Genomic DNA, 21,023 nt, shown 5'->3' with positions numbered 1-21,023 from the left:
ATTGTACACACACATTTCATGTAGAGCAGATGATCTGGCTTAATTCACTGGTGAACATTTTTTTAAGCAATACTGCCCCCTTGTGCCATAACAAATCCATTTCATCCTCCTACCCTAACTATTTTAGTAACAAATTATTATACAAGTACATTTTTAACACATTAAACATTTTTAACTTACGACTGCTCTCAGTTCAAGTCGATGGATGTACTTGGACAAAATAAAGCAAATTTAACTTGATTTTGAGGGTTTTTTTTTTTCGTTTTTTTCTTTTTTGAAAAGAACAAATTCCATTACACCACATGTTACAGACATATTTATTTATTGTAAACTTTTGGAAAGGCAGGGCTGAGTAAATACATGAACTAAACCGTGTGGCAAGTAGTTGCAAAATAACAGTTATCATTTGGGGCCACATTATTATTGCATCTTTTGTAACTCACTGGGGATCACAACAATGATCAAATGACCCAACTACCCTCAGTTCAGCACTCGGGTGAAGAAACTTAAGAGACTACAATTCAGGATCATTGGGACATAGCAAGCGGAGAAGTTGGCGTTGCAATTCATTTTTTTACAGTTAGTCTTAAAACACAATAATGTGATTAGAAATTCGAAAGCATGCAAACACAAAATGTGTGCAATGACTGTGTGGTGTGAGTTTATTATGGTATTTCAGCACATAAACACGCATGAAAGTGACCGATGTGGGGAGACATGGAAGAGCTCCACGCATTCACTGATATAACAATTACCTGCTTACATGTACAAACTTAAAAAAAAAAAAAAAGAAAGAAAAGAAAAAAGCATAAAACATGTGCATCCAGGCATTTGAGTATGGAAAGAAAACTATAATTCAGACATGATCAAAGCCAACGTTTGTGCAATTTCATAACCAGGCTGTTAAAGTAATACCTCTGCAATCAGTGTTTTTTAAGTCGATTAGACATGGCCCGTTGGACAAGAACAAACGCACAATCTAAGTTATATACAGTATATACATACTGTTCAAAAGAGTTACTTCTATAGCATACCTTATACATCACAAACCCTAATATACTATATGTGACAACAGGTTGTTCCTCATATCAATCAGCAAGCAACCAAAAATAAGCTTTAAACTGTATGTAACTCACTACAACTCAGCAGCAGCTTATCCTTAGCTCCCATATAAATATAAATATAGTATCTTTGCTTGAAGCAGATGACAGATTAAGCAAATTAGCAATTTGGTACAAAATTAAATACTTCTATCCCCAACAAGAGAAACACTGTTGAATGAAAATGCAAAAACAGAAGCTTTGTTTGTGTGACCTTGTTCAGATGTTTCATCCCAGAATAAAATGCACTTTTTTTTTTTCTTTCTTTAACAGGGGCCCTGTTAAATTACAGAACAATGACTGAGGTTTTCAAAGGACAAAATAATTTACTAAATGCAAATGGGGAGAAACCTTGTGTTTTCACTGGTCAAAGTAGTTTGATGATGTACCACGGGTAACGAAGGTTGGATCTGGGAGCTTGAGGATCACCGTGTTTTGAGGAGCACTCTGTACATAGCAAAGCCCAGCACAGCAAACACTGTGGCTCCAACACTCGCTCTCAGCCAGAAGGTTGAAGTCTTCAGGTCTGCTTGACTTATATGTCTGTGAAACAGAGAGAAGAAGGCCCAAGAAACATCAAGTTGAGTGAAAGGAAAGATTTAAGAGATGAAAATAAGGAAAGCATATAAAGGCTTAGTAATAAGAGAGAACTGACTGATGAGACACCTCAGCCACTTTCAAAAACGTTGTGTACAAAGTAAATAAACATTTTCAATAAAATCATATAATTTCTCTTTACCTACTATCTCTCAAATGTGAAATAAAAGTGACAAACGGAAGAACTCAGACATGATATTAGTTGTAACGGAGGATTGGAATGCGAAGAAAATTCAGATGAATGGATGACAGAACAGAAAGGGAGCGCTGAACACGAACACTGCGAAGGAAAAGCCAGTCAAACAGCTGAGGGACTGAGGGTAGTTATGGCATGAGACAGTAGGACCACAAATGAGTTATGACAACTCAACTAGATGAGACAGCAGAGGCACACTGACATACGCTGAGGAGACAACACCAGGAGGGAAGCCAATACCAACCAAATGAAAAGAACAGTGAGCTCAAACATGGAGAAAGCTTCTGACAGTCTTTCTACAGGACACATGGAAGCAATATCAAGATCACAAGAGTTTGAGAGAAAACAAAGCTGGAAGAAAACGGTGAAAACCAAAAGGACTGTTAAGTGAAAGATCTGAAATCAAAGGACAGATGACTTGAAAGGAGAAAGGTGCTATAAGGAAGAAAGCAAGACAAAGATAAGCTTCAAAACAGCATGACTGGAAAAACAAGGAAAAGCTTTGGGAAAATGACACCTCAATGAAAGGAGGTCAAGACAACGCACTGGGATAAAGTCACGAAATGCAACATATATTGCTGTTATAAACCACAGCAACACTAAACACTGCTGTGCCAAATTAAAGCAGTTATCAGTGAAGGAAGTGAAGGAATATTTTAAAATCCTTTCCTCGATAAATGTATTGCCACCAAAATGAATCGAATGTTTTAGGTTTCCACATTGTGGAATGTGCAGCAGGCTGCCAGTGCCGAGTCATTACAAGGGCCAGTGCCAGACAACACAGCAGCTTAATGAAGAATGTCAGACGAGGATGAAGAGGGAAACGAAGGAGAAAAGACCGGACGCGGTGATGACTGTAACGTGTCACATATGTAAAGAGAAGTTTGTGAGAGACCTTCTGAGTACGACAGCGGCGAGTTTGGCCCTGACCGTCTGCAGCAGCTCAGAGTTGAGGAAGTTCTGACACAAGCAGAATGTGCACCGGTTACAAGTGCACATGCAGCGCAGCCGGGCGTGGCTGAGGAGAGACACAGGGAGGACACACCCACGCATACACAATAAAACACACCACACACAGCGGGATTTGCATACATACAAATGGGACACACACAAGATACAAAGGGGGAAGAAAAAAAGTTAGAGGTGAAAAAGGCTGCCACTATGAACAGTCGACCAATGCAGCTCATTGCAGGAGAGCCAAATCAATAAAGAAAAGTAGAAATCTTAATTTAACTTATACCCCAACAGAAAGAACAGAAAGACAAAGTCGATGAGAAAGAATGTTTTTGTAACGTGGATTAAGGACTATTTATAAACAGTATGGAGAGTATAATATTACTGAATATGTGGATTTGTAAAACTGAAAAATGTTTCTCTCTGAGTACATAGCTGATTGCCTCTAGATTTAGGTCTCTGTTTCATTACATGACTGCGTGATGTGTTGGGAGGAGCTTTGTGGTGACGGTGAAAGGCGGCTTCTGGAAGACATGAGCATTGCAGCTCAGTAGGGAACCCGTGTATCCGCAGTGCAAAACACAGTGGCGTCAGACTAAAAGCAGCATGTTCAGAAACCAACAGAGTGCATTAATGCATGGAGAATGAAGTGCATGATGACATGCAGAGAGTAGGGGCTTCCCCGTGTGAATACATTTATCCTGAGACAGACAGGATTCATCTCAAATACAAAGCTATGTAAAAAACAAACAAACAAAAAATCCACCAGATTACGGAGTAACAGCTCAGGAAACTCGCCTCAACAGTGAAATGAATCACCTGTTTCCAATCACCCTCAACTCGAACATACCTGCTCATTTATGACTTCTTTAGACCTTAGCTTGACTTCTTTATCTAAAAGATAATAACTTACTGCTGAACTTAGAGCTCAACTTTGTCTCAATAACCTTTTTGCATAAGCAAATATATTGATCTTTGGATTTTATAACTACAGAGGGTATACTACAAACAAAGCTAGAAAGTTTGTAGTTCCAAAATCAAATTGTATTTATTTATTTTACTAATGGAAGAAAAAAATAATAATGGTGGGTGACCGTTTATATAAACCATTGCATCCTCACATCATTCCATAGTTTGTAGTTTATTAACAATAAAGTGATTAAAAAAAGCATGTGGGATGTGGACGTCATGAGATAGATTTTGCTTTCATTAAAAAGGAAAATTTCCTCAATTAAAACACAAGAGAGATGAGTGCCTCCAGTTCAACTCTGAATAAACTTAATAAAGTTTTTCAAATTACTATCTTGTACACTTTGATTAACCAAACGTGAAAATATGCACAGTACAGCTGTATGATAAATAGATGAAGGTGGTTTATTAAAGGTTGTGTACGTACGGGTACATGGCCATGGTGGTAAGTCTGGTGTAGATGTCTCTGCTGGGCGCTGCAGCTGTGTTACAGGTGTAGTACTGAGGAGGCGGCATCCTGTGCCTCCTGCAGAACTCCAGAGGGCTGCAGCCATACATCTGTTTGATCTCTGGCAGGTCTGACTTTGCTGCTATCATCATACACGGGGTCTTGCTGTCCATGAAGTATTGCTGAGGGGGGAGGAAGAGTGAATGGTCAGGGCGTATATTTTTTTTTGTAGTGGTAAAACATGTGAGTGAATAGTTTTACCTTGAAGACTTTAGCACAATATTCAAAGGAGTAAGGGTTGCTGACATCGTAGACCAGGCAGACAATGTCACAGGCCAGGTCAGCGTCAGACAGGAAGTCAAAGTCAGAGAATACTTCATGAAGCTGGAAGAGAGACGTGGTTCAGTTATTTATGAAAGGAGGAAACCGAAGTTCTAAATGTGTGTATGTGTGTTCCTCTGTCTTAATGTATTACACATTAAGACAGAGGAACACACTTGAGTGAACTGACACTGGGTTTAAACATAGCTAAAACGCTGTTGTGGCTTATTTACAGTACAGCAGAGCTAATATGGGGATAGTCAGCGTTCGCTTCACACCACACGAAATGTTTCAACTGTTGTATAAAATACATACTACGCTGACTGTGTTTGCACTTTTTGTAAACTGATTAGCGCAAGGCTTTTGTTAAGCAACAAGAAATGGTTGCTTTACAAAAGCATTAGATAAACCGTTAGATAAGAAGCTTATATAAACAGAGGAAAGCACAGCCAACCTCAAGTTTGTCTTGCATCCATGGCTCACAGTTGGCCAAGTGGTAAAAATACAGTGTGGACACCAAACATGTGGACAGAAGCACTTTTGTGTTTTTCAAAGTCTTCACTTCAGCACATTCAAGTTCCATCAAACTAATGGATATTAAATTGAAAGTGCTGAGTTTAGACATACATTTCTGTTAGTTTGTGCCAATGCTTAAAGAACTGTGTGGACTCTTAAACACACAGTGCCCAAATTGTCAGCTTATATTATTAAAGTCCCCATAAAATCAAATTCCATGCTCAAGTGTTTCACAGTGTATGATATGCTTTACACTATAGGCCATCTATACACCAGTATACTCACCATTTTGTTGGTATTCTTAGATGCATTTTAGTTATTATTTTAGTTGGTTATAATTTGGTAGAAAACTATTTCAAAAGTATTGATGACTTATTCTTCCACCTGAACCTTTGACATTTGCAAACCCTCAGACTGGTCTGGTGATGACAAGTACTTTGTTCCTATGTTACTGTAGCTAGGTTAAAGAAAGAATGTGAATTCCATTGTTCATACAGTAAAGGAAATAACTATACACAATATCACTGATATTTACCAGTGACAAGACAAGACAAGTCATTTCTCCGATGTCTGTCAACATTAGCGCAGCAGGCACAGTAACACAGGAAGCTGGGACTTGACAAATAGTAGGGGCCCTCTGCAGACCAATCAAAATGCCACCAAGGGGTTCTAACATTATCACTATATGTAGTTGACCAGTAAGAGCAGAGTGTGCTTTTTGTGATGGGGGCAGCTTTCTAGCTCTGTTTTTACTGTAAACCCACAAGCATTCAAAAACAAATAGGACTCCAACAGCTGTTTCCTCAATCTTTAATTGTTGTTATTATATTTAGCAATGGTAACGTGTTAGTTGCTAAATGTCCCAGAGATGTATGATACTCACAAGAAGGTATTTCTCCTGGCCATAAACGTAGGTTGTACTGATGGCATAGTATGATCGGTGCTCCTCTTTAATCATTTGTTGGCGCTGAGAAGACAGAAGAGAAAATGATGTCAATGAAGTTCAGATATGGCAAACTGTGACAGCATGCAGCAACTGAAAATAAATGGATACCATTCATACAATATTTATTTATTCAGACTAGATTTGATATAATCCCTTGTGCAAGAATAAGAAGTGAGTTGACCTGGAATCTTTTACTGTATTCCCTCCAATAGGTAAAGTTAGGTTTGCTTTTTGTGACTGTGGGGTAGAATGCACATGTTTTATGAAAAAATCATCTCCATATGGGATACAGTGAAATATTTGTAGAGCAAGTATGAAATAAAATGCTGTAATTAAATCACCAATGCTTATTTTACACTCTGGCTATAGTGTTGTGTGCTGCCACTTGCTGCTACTGATGAAAATACCACGTACACCATAACATCAGTCTGCAGCCCAGTGAGTCTAGTTTCATCCCCAGAACAGATGTTGAGTATTGTCACATCCTACTCTGTGCTGAGTTAAGGCTGGTGGACTAATAATGATTATAACAACAACAACAATTATACTTGATAAGGAAATCCTTTGATTTACATTAACTTATCTTATGAAATAATAATCCTTTCTTACCATGAGGTTTCTACCCAGAAAGGCTTGGAGGAAGCCAGTCTTGCCACTGCCAACATCTCCAAAGACATTACAGCGGAAGACGCTGCGCTGGGTCTGCTTCTTCTGCAGGTCAATCTTCTTATCTCTGGTCACTGCACAAACCACACACACACACATACACACAGGCATGAGAGAATCAGTTTAGACTGCTGATACACACAGAAATCACAACTAACTGCTGCTCAAACTTTCCAACAGTTCATTCTACAAAAATGCATTTTAACTGACGTGCTCACGGAATACATCACTGAAGAGGAAAATAATTAAATTAAGTCAATAATGACTTTATCAAACTGAATAATACTCATCGTTCCAACATTATCGTACATTGCAACATTAAAGATCACATTCATTGATTTTCGTCTACCTATAACTGTAATAATGGGGATAATACCATCATCTTTAACCTTTCTAAAAGGGAAGATGTAATGTCTTAACTCACCTGTAATTCCTGCTGCCTGGGACTCCTGCTCAGCGATTATTGAGTAACCCAGATAACCTAAATACTCCAGACATCGTTGGACATCCAGATAAGTTGTCAACCTGAGCAAAGACCAAGTTGAAATATTTATGTCGTACAGTAATAGTTAAGCTTCCTTCACCCTGGCCAAACAGGAAATGATTACTATTAATGATAATGATCATATGACAACTAAGTATAAAAAAATAGGTCAGAAATGACGCTGGTGGAATTCCGGTGAATGACCTATTCTTTGAACAAAATATATATGCACCTGAACACACCAGCACACCTCAGTTACTCAAGTGTCTCTGATAAAGATGACTCTTAGGTTTTGGGTTGAAAAAGCCAAATATGACTGAGAATACAAATTGTTTTATATCCAAACAGAAAGAGAAATCCATTAATCACTTATATTAATTGAATATGTACATTTTAAATAGTTCTTCTCATATTAATTAATTAGCTATACTCAAAATGTGGCCAAGAGGGTTTGCAGACTTTGTTCCACATACCTGTATACACATGCACTGCTGCTTTACATATTTGCATCGCTAAGAATTTTCTACATCTGCATAAAAATAATTCAAAACATCAGTGGATTTTCCTCAAAGTAGCCAAAGAGAACCCAATCAACAAATGAAACTGAAATATAATGCTTTTGTGTTTGTTTATTCACATTTCTTAGGTGCAAAAGTACACAAATACTTGTTTTCAGTATCTGGTGTGACCTCCTTGTGCAGCAATAATAGCAACAAAACATCTCTTGGAGGAATTTCGCCTATTCCTTAGAACAGAACCACTTCAATTCAGAGCTGTGGGTTTCCTCACATGAACTGCTTGCTTCAGGTCCTTCCACAACATTTCTATTGGATTAAGATCAGGGCTTTGACTTGGCTGTTCCTTAACATTCATCTTGTTCTTCTTTAACCATTCTTTTGGAGAACCACTTGTGTTCTTGGGCAAGTTGTCTTGATACATGACCCAGTTTCTTTAAAGAATCATTACCATTACTTTTATTAAAGTTGTATTTGTTATCCATTGCCATCACTTCATGGTTGTTCAGTGTTCTCCTGAAGGTGGAGTCATGAATATTAACAATGTGAGAGACCTTTAGCCTGTTAGAAATTGCTCTGTTCCTTCCTGACCTCTCAGACAATTATGCATCCGTCTTTTGTAGTGATCTTTGTTGGTCGACCTCTCCTGTGTATGGTAACAGACGTCTTATATCTCCTCCATTTGTTCTGAATGTGAGTGACTGTGGATTTCCAGCTTGATGAACAAAAACAAGTTTTTCCTGAGCTTCTCAGAAAGGTTCTTTGTCCGTGAAATCAAACACTTCCATCAGCATGTGCTGTGAAGATCAGACTGTGACGAATCCCTGATTTTTTTTTTTTTTTTTTTAAACAAACCGGGGCACGGAACGACAAGACAAGTCTCTTCAAATTGATTGGAAACACTCATGAACAGATGGACTCTAATTGGCCTTGAAATTAATGTTGAAATGAAATCTAATTTTTTCGAAGCAAAACCACAGTATTTCCGTTTCATTTGTTTGACTGCGTTCTCTTTGTCTACTTTCAGGACTTGTGAGAAATATATTTGAGTGATTTTTAATGAGGAAATGTAGAAAATTCTAAGGAGTGCAAATTCATTTGTTAAAGAATGAAATATAGCCCTAATAGTTAGATTATCACATACTGGCATTAATTTAATGGCTACTTACGTCCACTGTGAGAGATACCCCTGGTAGGTGATCCAGCCCTGGTCATTAGTGCTAACTGTGTTGTTGACATCCGGGCCCCATGGCATGTAAGGGAAAACCTCAAATAAGTCCTTCAGCTCCTCTGGTGACAAGGCACAGTCACGGTCCTGATAGACACAAAGGTTGATTAGGGCTGAACAGAAAGAGCTACATGATGCTCCAGGCTGGAATTGCTTCAACTGGGATTTAAGTTGTAAATGTAAACTGAAAGAGCTGTTCTTGTTCAAAACATGAATTCATAGTTCGCTGCCTTGGTGTTTTATTTGAGATATCAAACATGGTGGACTGAAGCACATATTAAGAGTTGGAGGCTAATCTCTATGACAGAAAGCAGATCTTGGGACAAGATGTCACTTTCACTCTTTGAGAAGGGATTGACAGGAGAATTAACTCCAAAGTCAGAGGCAAGAATTAAATCATGCCTCAGCAGGAGGTAAGTGTTGGCTGGTTATTTTGGTTTGCATAGTGCTGTGCACTGAGCTGCTTCTCTGTAAGAGTCTCTACAGGGCACAGGCTAAAGTAAAGTAAATAAAGAACCTGAAGTACAGGACTGTACCTTGTCATGTTTGTCAAAGACACTCTGCAGAAAGAGGTAGGCATTGTGGTTGAGCTCTGTAGTGCAGTTTGGAGGAATTTTCAACCTACAGAGAGTGAAACATCACAGTCATCTTTAAACATATAAGATGAACTACAAAGGAAGAATAAGTATTACGTCAAGATAACTAATTTTGTAAACATAAGTTAAGCAGAGAGTTGTTTGGATGGCAGAGTGAGACTCACGGAGGGAAGAGATAGTCCTGATTTAACTCCAGGTCATCATCATATCCGAACCTCCTTAGCACTGTCCAGGTTGTCTCGTGGCGACCTCGCTGAATGAACAGCGTGTGAAGGAACAAGAAGCCTAGAGAGCAACATGATGGAAACACCAAACAGTCAGGAATAACATGACAGGTTAGGTTTGTGAATACAAAAACACGAAAAGGAGGTTGTTCTATTCGTCCCTACCTTTCAGAGTGAGGCCATTGTGACACACTCCATCAATCAAATTCTTCCTCACAACATTTTTTACGTCCTCTAACGCTTGAGGCTCTAATGGCGTGTTAAAGCACGTACGCTGCAGTCAGACAAAAACAGAATTGTCAAAACTAGTGCACTGTGCAAATGAAAGAAACGTGATTCACATTAAAAGTTATATGACAGAGGTGTATAACAAATCTAGTCTCAAATATCAGCTACAAGAAGAAGCTCATTCACCTGGAAGAAGTTGAGCTCATTATCATTGAGAATGCCGTCATTGTCAAGGTCTGACACTTTGAAGATTCGAGTTAGAGCTTTTATGCAAAGTGGCTTCATCTGGAAAGAAGCAGAAAAAATAACAAGTCAATTACACAAAATTCATTTTTAAAACAATTTCAACTGGAGAGTTATATTCTATCTTCACACACAATTGTGGTTTAACAACACTTATAACATTCAAATTACATGATTATCTTTTATGCAAGAGATGGAGTTTTTTTCTTACATCTTTTTTCTCTGGACAGTAGAGGGGACCTGTGGGGTGGAGAACAGCCTTTTGGGCATAGTAGAACAGCTCCGAGATGTTCTTCAGGTTCTTCGCTGAGCACTATAAGAAAAAGGAGGAAAATCTTAACTTAAATACAGGAACATAGGCCCTTTTTAACACTGCAGTGTAGTTCTTTAACACTTTGCATACATCATATAATATTAAACTCTGAAAATACAGTATAGTGTTGCTTGAAAGGTACAAGTATCAGCTGTGAGACTGTGATACTAACAGTGACCGGGCAAAGAAAGGACATCTCTGTTTATCTACCAGTCTGTGTGTGTGTGTGTGTGTGTGTGTGTGTGTGTGTGTGTGTGTGTCTGAATACGCAGTAAACATGTGTGAGCAAGAGAGAGCTGCCTTAAGTACTTTCCAGACAGGGTATTAACACATAGGATCTGTCTAAGCAGCATGTCTGGTCTAATTAACCAGTCTGAAAAAAAGCACAGGTGGTTTAAGTTGGGAGAACGTCTGAAACACATATAGTAAACAGTTCTCAGGTAAGTGACCTGTGGCGAGGTCAATGAGTCATTTTTAAGAAGCATTAAAAAGGGTAAAATAAATAAATGGTAACTTAGGTTCATGTGTACAAAAAAGATCACACACAAGTTTGTCTGAAGCCTGCAGGCTTCCACAGTTTAGTACTTCAAAGTTCAAAATCACACTGCAAATGGCTTTGGGCCATCTCTAATCTGTAGTGAAAACAATACAGCTCTGCTTAATGAATGCCTATTAAGTGTCTTCAATTAATGAGGAAACTATTAAAGGCCTCACTGACTAAAAATGTTTCGGAATACAATTCCTTTTGGCTCATGCAAAACTATTTTCAACTACGGTTGGGTTTCTTCTCTTTACATTTTGTTCAATGAGTTCAAGAGGATATTGATTTCCTTTTGTGTTTATGTCCTTTTTCTCCTCTTGGACACACTGGACATGAATAGAGTGATTATGGATTTAACGACTGCTACATTAAACTTAAATAAATAAAAATAAAAGTATTGATTAGAGAAAATCAAAAGAGACAAGTTGGTAACAATACTGTTAAACAAACTGTAGTAGTGGTCACTCTCTCACCTCAACACAAGTCTCTATGTCACTGTACTGGTTCATAATGGGCAGTATGGTCTCCATGCTGCTATGTTCAACCAGGTCAGACTTGTTCCCCACCAGGATCAGAGGAACCCTAGACAAACAAAAACGACATGCACACATTAAATAAAATGTAATTTTAACAGATAATGCCTTACTCACAAGAGTACACATGTTGTTTTGTATTTTAATTCCCATTCCTAAATCCACTGTAGCTGGATTTGTTCATATGTAATGCGCCACTTCCACTACTGCTCACTCCTTTCAGTGAAAAAACTGTCAGAAAAATCACCTTGTGATAAGACAGTACTTTATTGATCCGCATTGGGGAAATTCAAAATAGGTCATCACAAAGGCCCTGTTCAGACTTTGCATTAACATCTGACCTGGCCAATGCCATCTCAAGTGTACCAGCTTTTACTACCTGTTTTTACCGTTTACTACCTACTTTTACTACTACTCTTCAAGGAACCACTGTTCTTTGTTCAGGTTGCATTTCTATATAAGAAATTGCTCTTAATTGCCTGTCTGGGATAACTTGACATTAACATGAATCTCCAAATGTGTCTCCAGCCATCTCTCTAGATGATTCTCAGTAGAATATTATAACAGCTGATCTGACCACACACAGTGCACTCAATAAGGTGCTTTCATCTGCCAAAATGAAAATGAAATGAATGACACTTGTTCATATCTATTTAGTAATTAGTTAACAACTACAAGAACAGAATATTTTAAAAAGCTCTCATTATGAATGACCACTTACAGTGGTTTTTCCTTTTCAGGTGATAATTTATAACAGCGGTTGAGTGTTTTTTTCTGAACGAATGAAGCAAAGCTCTGCAGATGCAGGAGCACCCCTGTTAAATATAGGGCATCTTTAATGCAACTGAGGACACATTGTGCATTAACTACCAAATGAATGCAGGCAAATGTGACCTAGACCATCTTCAAATGTGGTCAGGGATCTCAGGTGCAATCTTAATGTGTCCTGGGTGTGTTCAAACCTGTCTTTTGTACTGGACACTTGCAAGCAGATTCCCCAGGACTGCTGCTAATGCAAGGTCTGAAGGAGACCCTAGAAGCTTGGTTTATAGTCCCACAAGGCATGTACACAGAGACTACACTGTAGCGGTCTTCGCTATTTGAAGCCTTTATCCTTGTGCAGTAGTCTGTCCGCATCATTTTATCATTGTGGCTAGTTAGCTGTGTTGAGTTTCTATGTGTGTTTCAAACACAGCGACTGGAAGTGAGTGGCTCATGTTTGAGTTGGAGCTAATTAATATTGAACAGTTTGAAATCATGTAAATGGGGGAATTAACCATTAGAGTAGATGGTGTAGGTAGACCATTAATGTGATGTTAGCTAGAGACGTGCACATCAGGCTACATTTTTTCATGGCATGCTGTAGAATAGGTAGTGATGCCATACCTATGCTGTATATATGATGCATGTAAGACTGCCCTTTAAACTAGGCTGAACTGGTAATGGGAACTGGTTGTGCTAAGAATTTACTTTCCTGGGAGAAAACTGAGCTGTGTAAAAAAAATATTTTTTGGGACAAACCTGCTGTCTTTGTCTGTGTTCTCAGTGATGAGGGGGATCCAGTGACTGGTCACCTATGACAACAGTAGTAAATAGGACACAAAAGTGAACAGTAGTGAGAGAGAATACCTTATTTTTCAGTACCATTTAGTCTTATGTTGTCACATGTTTTACTAATGTCCAAAAATGTCATGTACAGACAGCAGCAGAGGCAACTCACCTTCTCTATTGACTTCTTGTTGTTGACAGAGTACACAATGCAAATCACATTTGCCTATGGAAAAGATCAACTCATTAGGCTTTTACCTGAAATCATACACTTTTACCCAAGTGATAACTAACGTACTGACTGACCTTGGAAATCTCCTGAAACAACTGCTCATCTGTTTGCTCCGCCTCTGTGGAGGGAAGACACAAGGTAGTGAAGTAAATACGCAAAGCACTGAAACCACAAAGACAAAAAATAGTCTTAAAATACCTGAGTAGTCCACAATATGAGTGGGAACTCTCTCTGGCGTGACATCTGCAGGTATGGTGATCTCCTCAGCTCGGTAGGGAACCTGGAGCAGAAACAAATAATGCATGTACTTAAATGTAGCAGAAACGTGGCTTCGACAATAAAGACAAATAAACAGTGTTAACCCACAAGACAAAATAATGAATAATAGTTGCACATCCAACCACAGCACACTAATGTGGCCACAGGAATGTGGGAACATTTCCAAGAAAAACAAAGGTAGACGTTTATTAAGTTTCTGACATGATAATTTATTCATACCACATCTGGGAACTCCTCGCTGACCAGCGACATGATGAGAGAGGTCTTCCCCACCTTGGCTGTGGAGGGAGGAAGAGACAGTTGTTGGTTTTTTTTGCATAGCCTTATTGAGATCTTCATTACACTTCATGAGTGTTTATTAATTTAGCTTGACTTTAATAATCAATGAACTCATCAAGCTGATACAGCCACATGACCTGGGTGCAGATTTCACATTTAATCATAATGTCAATATGAAATCTATAAATGTATCATTTACAGTACAACATCAGGCAACTTCCATAAAGTACTAACTTTGTGACTGACATTTCTGATAATAACAAAGCTAGGAAAATATTGCTTTAGGGAACAACCCAGTGGACTTGGAAAAATGTAATATAATCCCAAAATGCAATAACCAAGCTGGTGCCCCCTTCCAAAGATTAGACTTCAAAAACCCTTTAGCACAGATAAAATAGTAAATGATCTGCATTAATTCGTTTGCCAACAAGTTTCTGTGCAGACACCAGTGACATCAAAGTAGTATTTAGCCCAAAGCAGGGTCAGCCTGCCTGCATTCTCGTAGTCAGTCATATTAAGGCAGTGTGCAACATGCACAAGGTTAACTAAGGGTTAGCTGTTAGCTAGGCAATGGTCTAACAAGATACAGGAGATGATTACCTGACCAGTAATGTTACTCAAATCAAATGATTATCGTGAAAAAATGGAGGGGTTTGGTGAAAAACTAGTGACCTATAATGAAAACAGACACCACCGTCATTAAGACTCTGCTCAGCATCACATGTCCCGCTGGTAGCACCAAAGCTATTCAAAGTGAACAGAAAGGCGACCCGATTGCAAACACAGCTTTAGATAACGTCAGGTTTACTTACGCTCGCCCACTAGTAATATCCTCACGTCCTTGCGCATCTTCTTCAGCGTCGTCAACCGAGTATGTAAAGCGGTCTGTGTGCGACATTTATGCCCGTGCCTGGGTGAAGGTTATAGCCAGACAGCCCTCCCTCTCTACGCGGCCTGGGACACCGGCTAACGGCTACGTCCGCATTTCCGCTCGGCTTTCCTCGGGTTCGGAACGGACAATTGGCCGTTAAACGCGTACGCAGACCGTTAACTATCAGGGTACACGCTCGGTATTTCGTTGACTGATACGACACCTGCCACACAAAGGAAGTCGAGGCGCACTGTTGCTAATGTGGCGCGCCTGCTAATCACATCGACTGTTACAACACAGCAGTATTAGCGGGCAGCCGGTAGCTAGCGTGCTGGCTTTCGGCCACGCCCCTTCGATTCAGCTGAGCGGAGCTAAGGGTGAGCCAAAATTATAGAATGTCTAATTAAGCGCGTACAAAGTAGCCCATCCACTTCTCGCTGAAGTGACAACTTAATTTGTAGCTTTAAACACAGACATTTAGACCTGGGACAACTTCTTGACATTATCTTGCTCCAAGAAAATCTTCCGGAGTGAGACGTCTTGTTTTTGCCCCTATCTTGGAAGTGTCAAGATGTATTGTGCGCATTGTGCGTCGCCTACAGGCAAGATGGCAAACAGCAGCAAATACAAAAGGCATTCAGGTCTGCTGACAATCATAATATCAATTTGTTACAACAAAAATGTCAGGAAGGCTTTCAGTGAGCCTGTAGGATATTTTCTGTGCTTTATATGCGTAATAAGTAAACATTTATAGGAAAATGTATGCAAAATAAGGAATGCAAAATAAAGAAATAAGAATAAAGAATAAGAAATCTGTAAATCATAGAATAGAATAGAAACGTTTGCCCTGTGGGCTCTGTAACAGTTGTCCATGACAAAAGATACATCCAGAAAGAGGCGCATCTGTAGCATGAGGCCCAGCAGAGGTTGTACTTCCTGCAGCAGCTCAGGAAGTACAACCTACCCCAGGAGCTGCTGATTATCACAGCAATTTCACAGTTTTCAACAGTTACACAGCAGTAGTCCAGTCTGTCCTAACTACGTCCATCTGCTATTGGATCTGCCACCAGACACAACAGGGACAGACTGCAGAGGACAATCAGGTCTGTAGAGAGTATTATTGGTGCTGACCTTCCCTCCATCCAGGATCTGTACTGGTCCAAGGACCCCTCACACCACAGACACAATCTGGTCAGACTATTCCCCTCATGCTGGCGTTACAGCTCTAAGCATTCACAGTGCGTGACCATTCTCACAGTAACTCTCATACATGTATATAATACTGTTCAAGTTCATTGTATATATCTACTTCTTCTATTACTATTTTATTCTGAAAGTCTAATTTATGTTATACAGTTTTTTCTTTACTTACTTGGTAAGTAAAGCTGATTCTGATCATTTCAGCGCACTGCAGTTTTCTTACTGAGGACTACACATACAGGCCTATTTCTTTGATATCCATAAATATTAAAAACCGGCATCAATAGTGTAATACATTTATTTAAAATCACAATTCCATACACGACAGAAATTAATACTTTTGTAAGTAAGACATGATTATCTTGCAAAAATGTGCCAATCCAGTCACACAGAAAACACATGGTATAAAAATTCACATATATATGAATATATATGTGTGTGAATTTTTAAGTACTTGCTTTTAATAAATATGACATCTTCTTTTAAAGTCTCACACTGCAGAACAGCACAGCAAAGTGAGCAAAGTGTTAGAGTTGTCTGTGGTTTCAGTGGTTTACAGTGTCCTAAAAAGATAGTCTTTGGATACCAGCAGGGGAAATCATTCCTGTCATTTTCCTCTTCTCAAGTTGGCTTCATCTACATCAAAGAGAGACATATGAAGACATATGAACTGAAGAAAGATGTTAGAAAGATGTTAGCGGCACATTATCAGGTTTAACATTAATATCCTACTCGAGTAGTCTTCTGGTGTCATGGGGTGAGAGATGATCTTTCTCAAGGCCTCCATCCACTCCTTCTGGTCCTGCTCCTGTTCACACATGAACACAAACTTCCTGCTCGGAGTCTCCAGGGTAATCTCACAGTGCCATCGACCTCCCCTCATGCTCCGGCCGTTGCTCTCTGAAACGTTGTAGCCATGGCTCTCTGTCCCGATGAAGACTGCGCCCAGCTCTGTGGCGTCCTAACAAAGCCAACAGCACAACTGTAATGTTTTATCTCATATCAGATAAACAGATGCTTTTGGTTTAATTTCATCTTCCAAAATACAAATTCTTTAAAGGAATAATTGTCTTATTTCTGAGTTTTAGACATATTTCTCAATTCTTCACTGAATTGTATACAGTTTTTAGTTTCATTTTACCAATACCCTTCACACATTCTATTCATTACCAGTGGAGATTTAAAATATAGAAGCTTTCTGTTCCTTGAGCACAGTGTGAACCACCTCTTCTTGAACGGCTCCCGTTGCTGAAAACACACAAATGCACTAGTCTGATTAGCTTGGCAGATAAACTAAAAATAAAGGTATGTGGTTAATTAAATGTATTTCAGACAACTAACATACCGTTGGGCCAGTTTTTTCCATGTACCCCTCCTTCAGGCAACCTGCTGTTATCTGTGGTATTAACTGTGCAAAGTAACACAGGTAACAATGTTAATCAAACAACAGCAGTTGTTTTTAACAATTAATAGTTGCAATCAAAACTGTTCAGCTCTGCCTGTGCTTCCAATAGTCAAGAATTTGTATTACACCTGGAGTAATAAGAATGAGAGTGAAACCTTAATGAGTAGTGATTTGTTTTTGCAATAGGAGTCTGACATTTTGCTGAAAAAAAACTGGAGGAGATTTGGTAGAGGACTTGGTGAAACAAGGAAGCAGTTAATGCCTCATCCCACTCCATCCCTGATCAAAAAAATATATCAAAATAAACTTGAAAATGCAAGAAAAACAGGAAGAGGCCTTGCAGGGTCAATGCCAGTAAACTGAAACTATCCAGAATCATGAATCAGGGTTTCTTTGTTTTAAATGAAGAATGCAAGACCATCAGTGCAACTATAAGCTTGGTAATCAGTAATATGTAATGCTGAAAACAGTCAAGTCAGTGTGGTTCAGGAGTAGTTTTTGAAACATCAGCCACTTTAGTCTTTGGATTTGAATTCCAATGAAAATTTTTGTGTGATTTAAAGAAATCAGCAAGAAAACAAATCTTCTAAGATCAGCATTTCATCCAGAAAAGTCCTTTATATTGACATTATTTAACTTTCTATTCAACAAGGGCAAGTGGACAGTTTTGATTAAACATTTCCACATGTTACACGTTGAGGAGGTTGAATAATTCTGATTGCAACTTTGAGCATTTAATCCAAATGAAAAAGCATCTCACATCATTGTCCCGAAGAGAAGGATGTTTCCTCTGGAGGTATGCAAAGCGTGTTGCCCGAATAGCATTGAAAAAGGACACAATTACCTGCAAGCAGTCAGATATAGAATAGTTTACCATATCAGGATGATTAATACATACAGTTAGCTGTTTACAGGAAAGTATTTGCCTGTCAAATGTTATATATATATATATATATATATATATATATATATATAGTGTGAAGATCAAAGGGAAGAGAACTTTTTATTTGGTTTCTATGTTACAGGGTTTTGATGTTCTGTTAAAGGTGGATACAGCGCTATAGCATTTGGCCTCACCTCCCCATTCTCATGGTAAACAAACAAGTTCCTCGTACGTTCTTCCTCCAGGTAAGAGATCTGCAGACCGTGAGCATGGCCAATCTTTTCTGGCTGGAAAACTGCATTCAGGTCCTTCATGCTGATGACTGCTTTAGGAACCTTGGACTTTTTAAAATTTTTATTAAGAGAATTTCCAAAGGTATTTGACTGCAACCCCAGTATGTTCTTAAAACATTGCAAACTAAATGGTCATATGACAAAGTAAAATTCTCACATCCTCTTTAATGAAGTATCTGAGGGTGAAGTCTTTCTGAGACAGCAGGAAGTTCCTCTTAAGAAACTGCTTGTTGTCTTTGCCCTTCTTCCATAGTGACGACTCAAACAGACCTGGGTTGACATACATAGAATGGTTGAAAGGAATGGAAAGGAATTACACTACAACATATGATCTGTACAGAAAACCAAAGCAGATTTCTGAATATTTAAATAGTTAGTATAATAGCAGGAGTATTACCTGAATTATAAGCTCGCAAATAGTTGGTGTTTTCTTCTGTGAATTCTCTTCTTTCATACTTAGCACGAATCCACTGATCCCTAAGAACACTAAAAGAAAGGAGAAACAAAATCAGCCTTTCAGAAGAGAAGAAGCTACCCAGATGAGCGGCGAAATGTCTTCAAGAAATTCTACAAGTCCAGTTTCCTTTATTCATCGCCTTTTGGATTACCATGACCTGGATGATTGAGAACCCTCACAGACAAAATTAACCTTTAAAACACCAATGTTTAAATGCAACCAGAAAATGAAAATGTTTAGACCTGTCATTGTATAGGATTGTCATTGAGTTTCTTAAGCTTGTGCTAGCTCCACCTCTGTACCTAACCCTTACACTTGAGAACCCTTCCTTTCTGTAGGTAGAGTGGCCACTTCACTCCCATTCACTTTCCACATTCCCTATCTGATCAGGTGAATGGATGGCAAATTCAGCGACAGTCACTCACACGCAGTCTTTTTGTTGTGGCCGATAGTAAAAGGCAGGTACACACTTCTCAAAAATGGCTTTGGCTGCAGCATTTCCCCTCTCTTGCATGAACTGAAAGCACAGGATGTGAGATTAAGAAAAGGCTATGACAAGACAATAAATAATTATTCACTTCTGTGTGTCTGTCTAAGTTGACTTGATTAATGTATACACACAGACACACAGACACACACACACACACACACACACACACACACACACACACACACACACACACACACACACAAATCAGTACCTCTACTAATGAATCTTCCCAGAGGTCCAACCGTATGGATTTCATTCTGCTCACAGCCGGCAAGTTACGATGCATCCCTGAGCAGTTCAGGCACACAAAGATACCAAGAGTGTAGGAGGCCCAGTCAGGCTCTGTGATGAATAATTATCACAGAGTTTACTTTGTAAGAATGAATTCACCGTAATACAAACTCTAGTCCTATGAGCCAGAGCAATGGTTTCAATTAAGTAAAGTAAAAAAATGTCTCTTTCATAGACAAATGTAGAGCATGTGGCTAAATTTGAAGTAAAGTATAAAGGTTTGTCTTTAAATGCACTTTTTGTCTTGTGCTCACAGAGGCTGAATTGAATGTCTATTGTCGGCAACCGTCACAAGCACTGGGAGTTATAGGAGAAACAATGAGGTTATTCAACAGTTATACAGAAGCCACTTCTTCCCCTTATGAAAGCTGATAATAAAACATGACTTGGCTATAAAGCATTATATTGGATATGGTTGTGTTAACAAATGACATTGCACGGCATAATATTGGCTATTCTTTACCACTCTTTGATAAAGAAAAAAAAATAATTCTGAGTGGAATCACAACTAAAAAGTGATTGTAATTTTATATGTATTCTAATAAATATATTTTTTAGTTATGAATGTCTTTCAATCTACTCACCAGAAGCTCCACAGTCAGCACACAAATTGTTATCCGGCCGTCGCACTAACTCGAGCAGGATTTTGTTATTTCTATCCAGACTGGCCATAAGTGACGATAGTTTCTACGACTGACAGTCAAATCCCAACAAAACAACTAGTATGTGTTACCTCCATGTTGATTCCACCCGCTGTATGGTACGGAGCTTTTCTGTACTGTAGCTGATGAAAACATAATTTCTTGTCACTGGCCAGTGGCTCAGTATTTCCTCTTACTAGGGCAACATCATGAAGTTGATTGTTCTGCATAGAAGCACAGAGGTCCAGAAATAACAGAGAAAGGAAGTGAAACAGACGTCACTCTTTTGCTGGGTGACTGAATTACAGCATCAAACAACGGCAATAGACATGTAGCTCATAGAAAACTATATATACACTGCCATTTAAAAGTATTTGAAGCTCAAAGAAGTTTCTACATCTCTGTAAGTGCACCTCAAAGATTAACTTCGGGTCCATTATTTATTTCTTTATTTCATTTTTTGAAAAAGGGACTTTTTCACAGTCTGATTTTCACGTCACATGTGTATAGTGAATATAAGTGTATGATATCATGGA

The 21,023-nt window shown here is 38.8% G+C and overlaps 2 protein-coding genes across 3 annotated transcripts; both read right to left on the bottom strand.

Moving 5' to 3' along the window:
* Positions 1 to 303: 303 nt before the first annotated feature.
* rhot1b (ras homolog family member T1) lies at positions 304 to 15,165 on the bottom strand. Of its 2 annotated transcripts, XM_047578637.1 has the most exons (20): positions 14,769 to 15,165; positions 13,897 to 13,955; positions 13,597 to 13,678; positions 13,473 to 13,516; positions 13,339 to 13,392; positions 13,140 to 13,192; positions 11,559 to 11,667; positions 10,443 to 10,544; positions 10,175 to 10,273; positions 9,926 to 10,034; positions 9,701 to 9,821; positions 9,477 to 9,561; positions 8,882 to 9,027; positions 7,138 to 7,238; positions 6,657 to 6,787; positions 5,985 to 6,068; positions 4,526 to 4,648; positions 4,244 to 4,446; positions 2,789 to 2,911; positions 304 to 1,643 (listed from the first exon to the last, which is right to left on the bottom strand). In XM_047578637.1, the coding sequence occupies exons 1-20, from the start codon at positions 14,803 to 14,805 to the stop codon at positions 1,526 to 1,528; spliced, it is 1,983 nt and encodes a 660-aa protein (XP_047434593.1). In that variant the 5' UTR covers positions 14,806 to 15,165; the 3' UTR covers positions 304 to 1,525. The 2 variants fall into 2 exon arrangements, with proteins under 2 accessions (XP_047434593.1, XP_047434594.1); XM_047578638.1 differs by lacking the exon at positions 2,789 to 2,911 and having other exon boundaries at positions 14,769 to 15,161.
* Positions 15,166 to 16,309: 1,144 nt separating this feature from the next.
* Positions 16,310 to 20,692, bottom strand: adap2 (ArfGAP with dual PH domains 2). Its single transcript, XM_047578661.1, has 11 exons — positions 20,431 to 20,692; positions 19,767 to 19,897; positions 19,491 to 19,582; positions 19,006 to 19,094; positions 18,766 to 18,878; positions 18,510 to 18,656; positions 18,193 to 18,276; positions 17,373 to 17,435; positions 17,198 to 17,275; positions 16,760 to 16,988; positions 16,310 to 16,663 (listed from the first exon to the last, which is right to left on the bottom strand). Exons 1-11 carry the CDS (start codon positions 20,516 to 20,518, stop codon positions 16,635 to 16,637), a joined length of 1,143 nt encoding a protein of 380 aa, XP_047434617.1. The 5' UTR covers positions 20,519 to 20,692; the 3' UTR covers positions 16,310 to 16,634.
* Between the last annotated feature and the right edge of the window lie 331 nt (positions 20,693 to 21,023).

The sequence above is a fragment of the Mugil cephalus genome, chromosome 2 (assembly GCF_022458985.1).
Source record: "Mugil cephalus isolate CIBA_MC_2020 chromosome 2, CIBA_Mcephalus_1.1, whole genome shotgun sequence".
NCBI lineage: Eukaryota > Metazoa > Chordata > Actinopteri > Mugiliformes > Mugilidae > Mugil > Mugil cephalus.
Note: the sequence above shows the minus strand (reverse complement) of the source record. Positions and strands in the feature narration are given on the sequence as shown.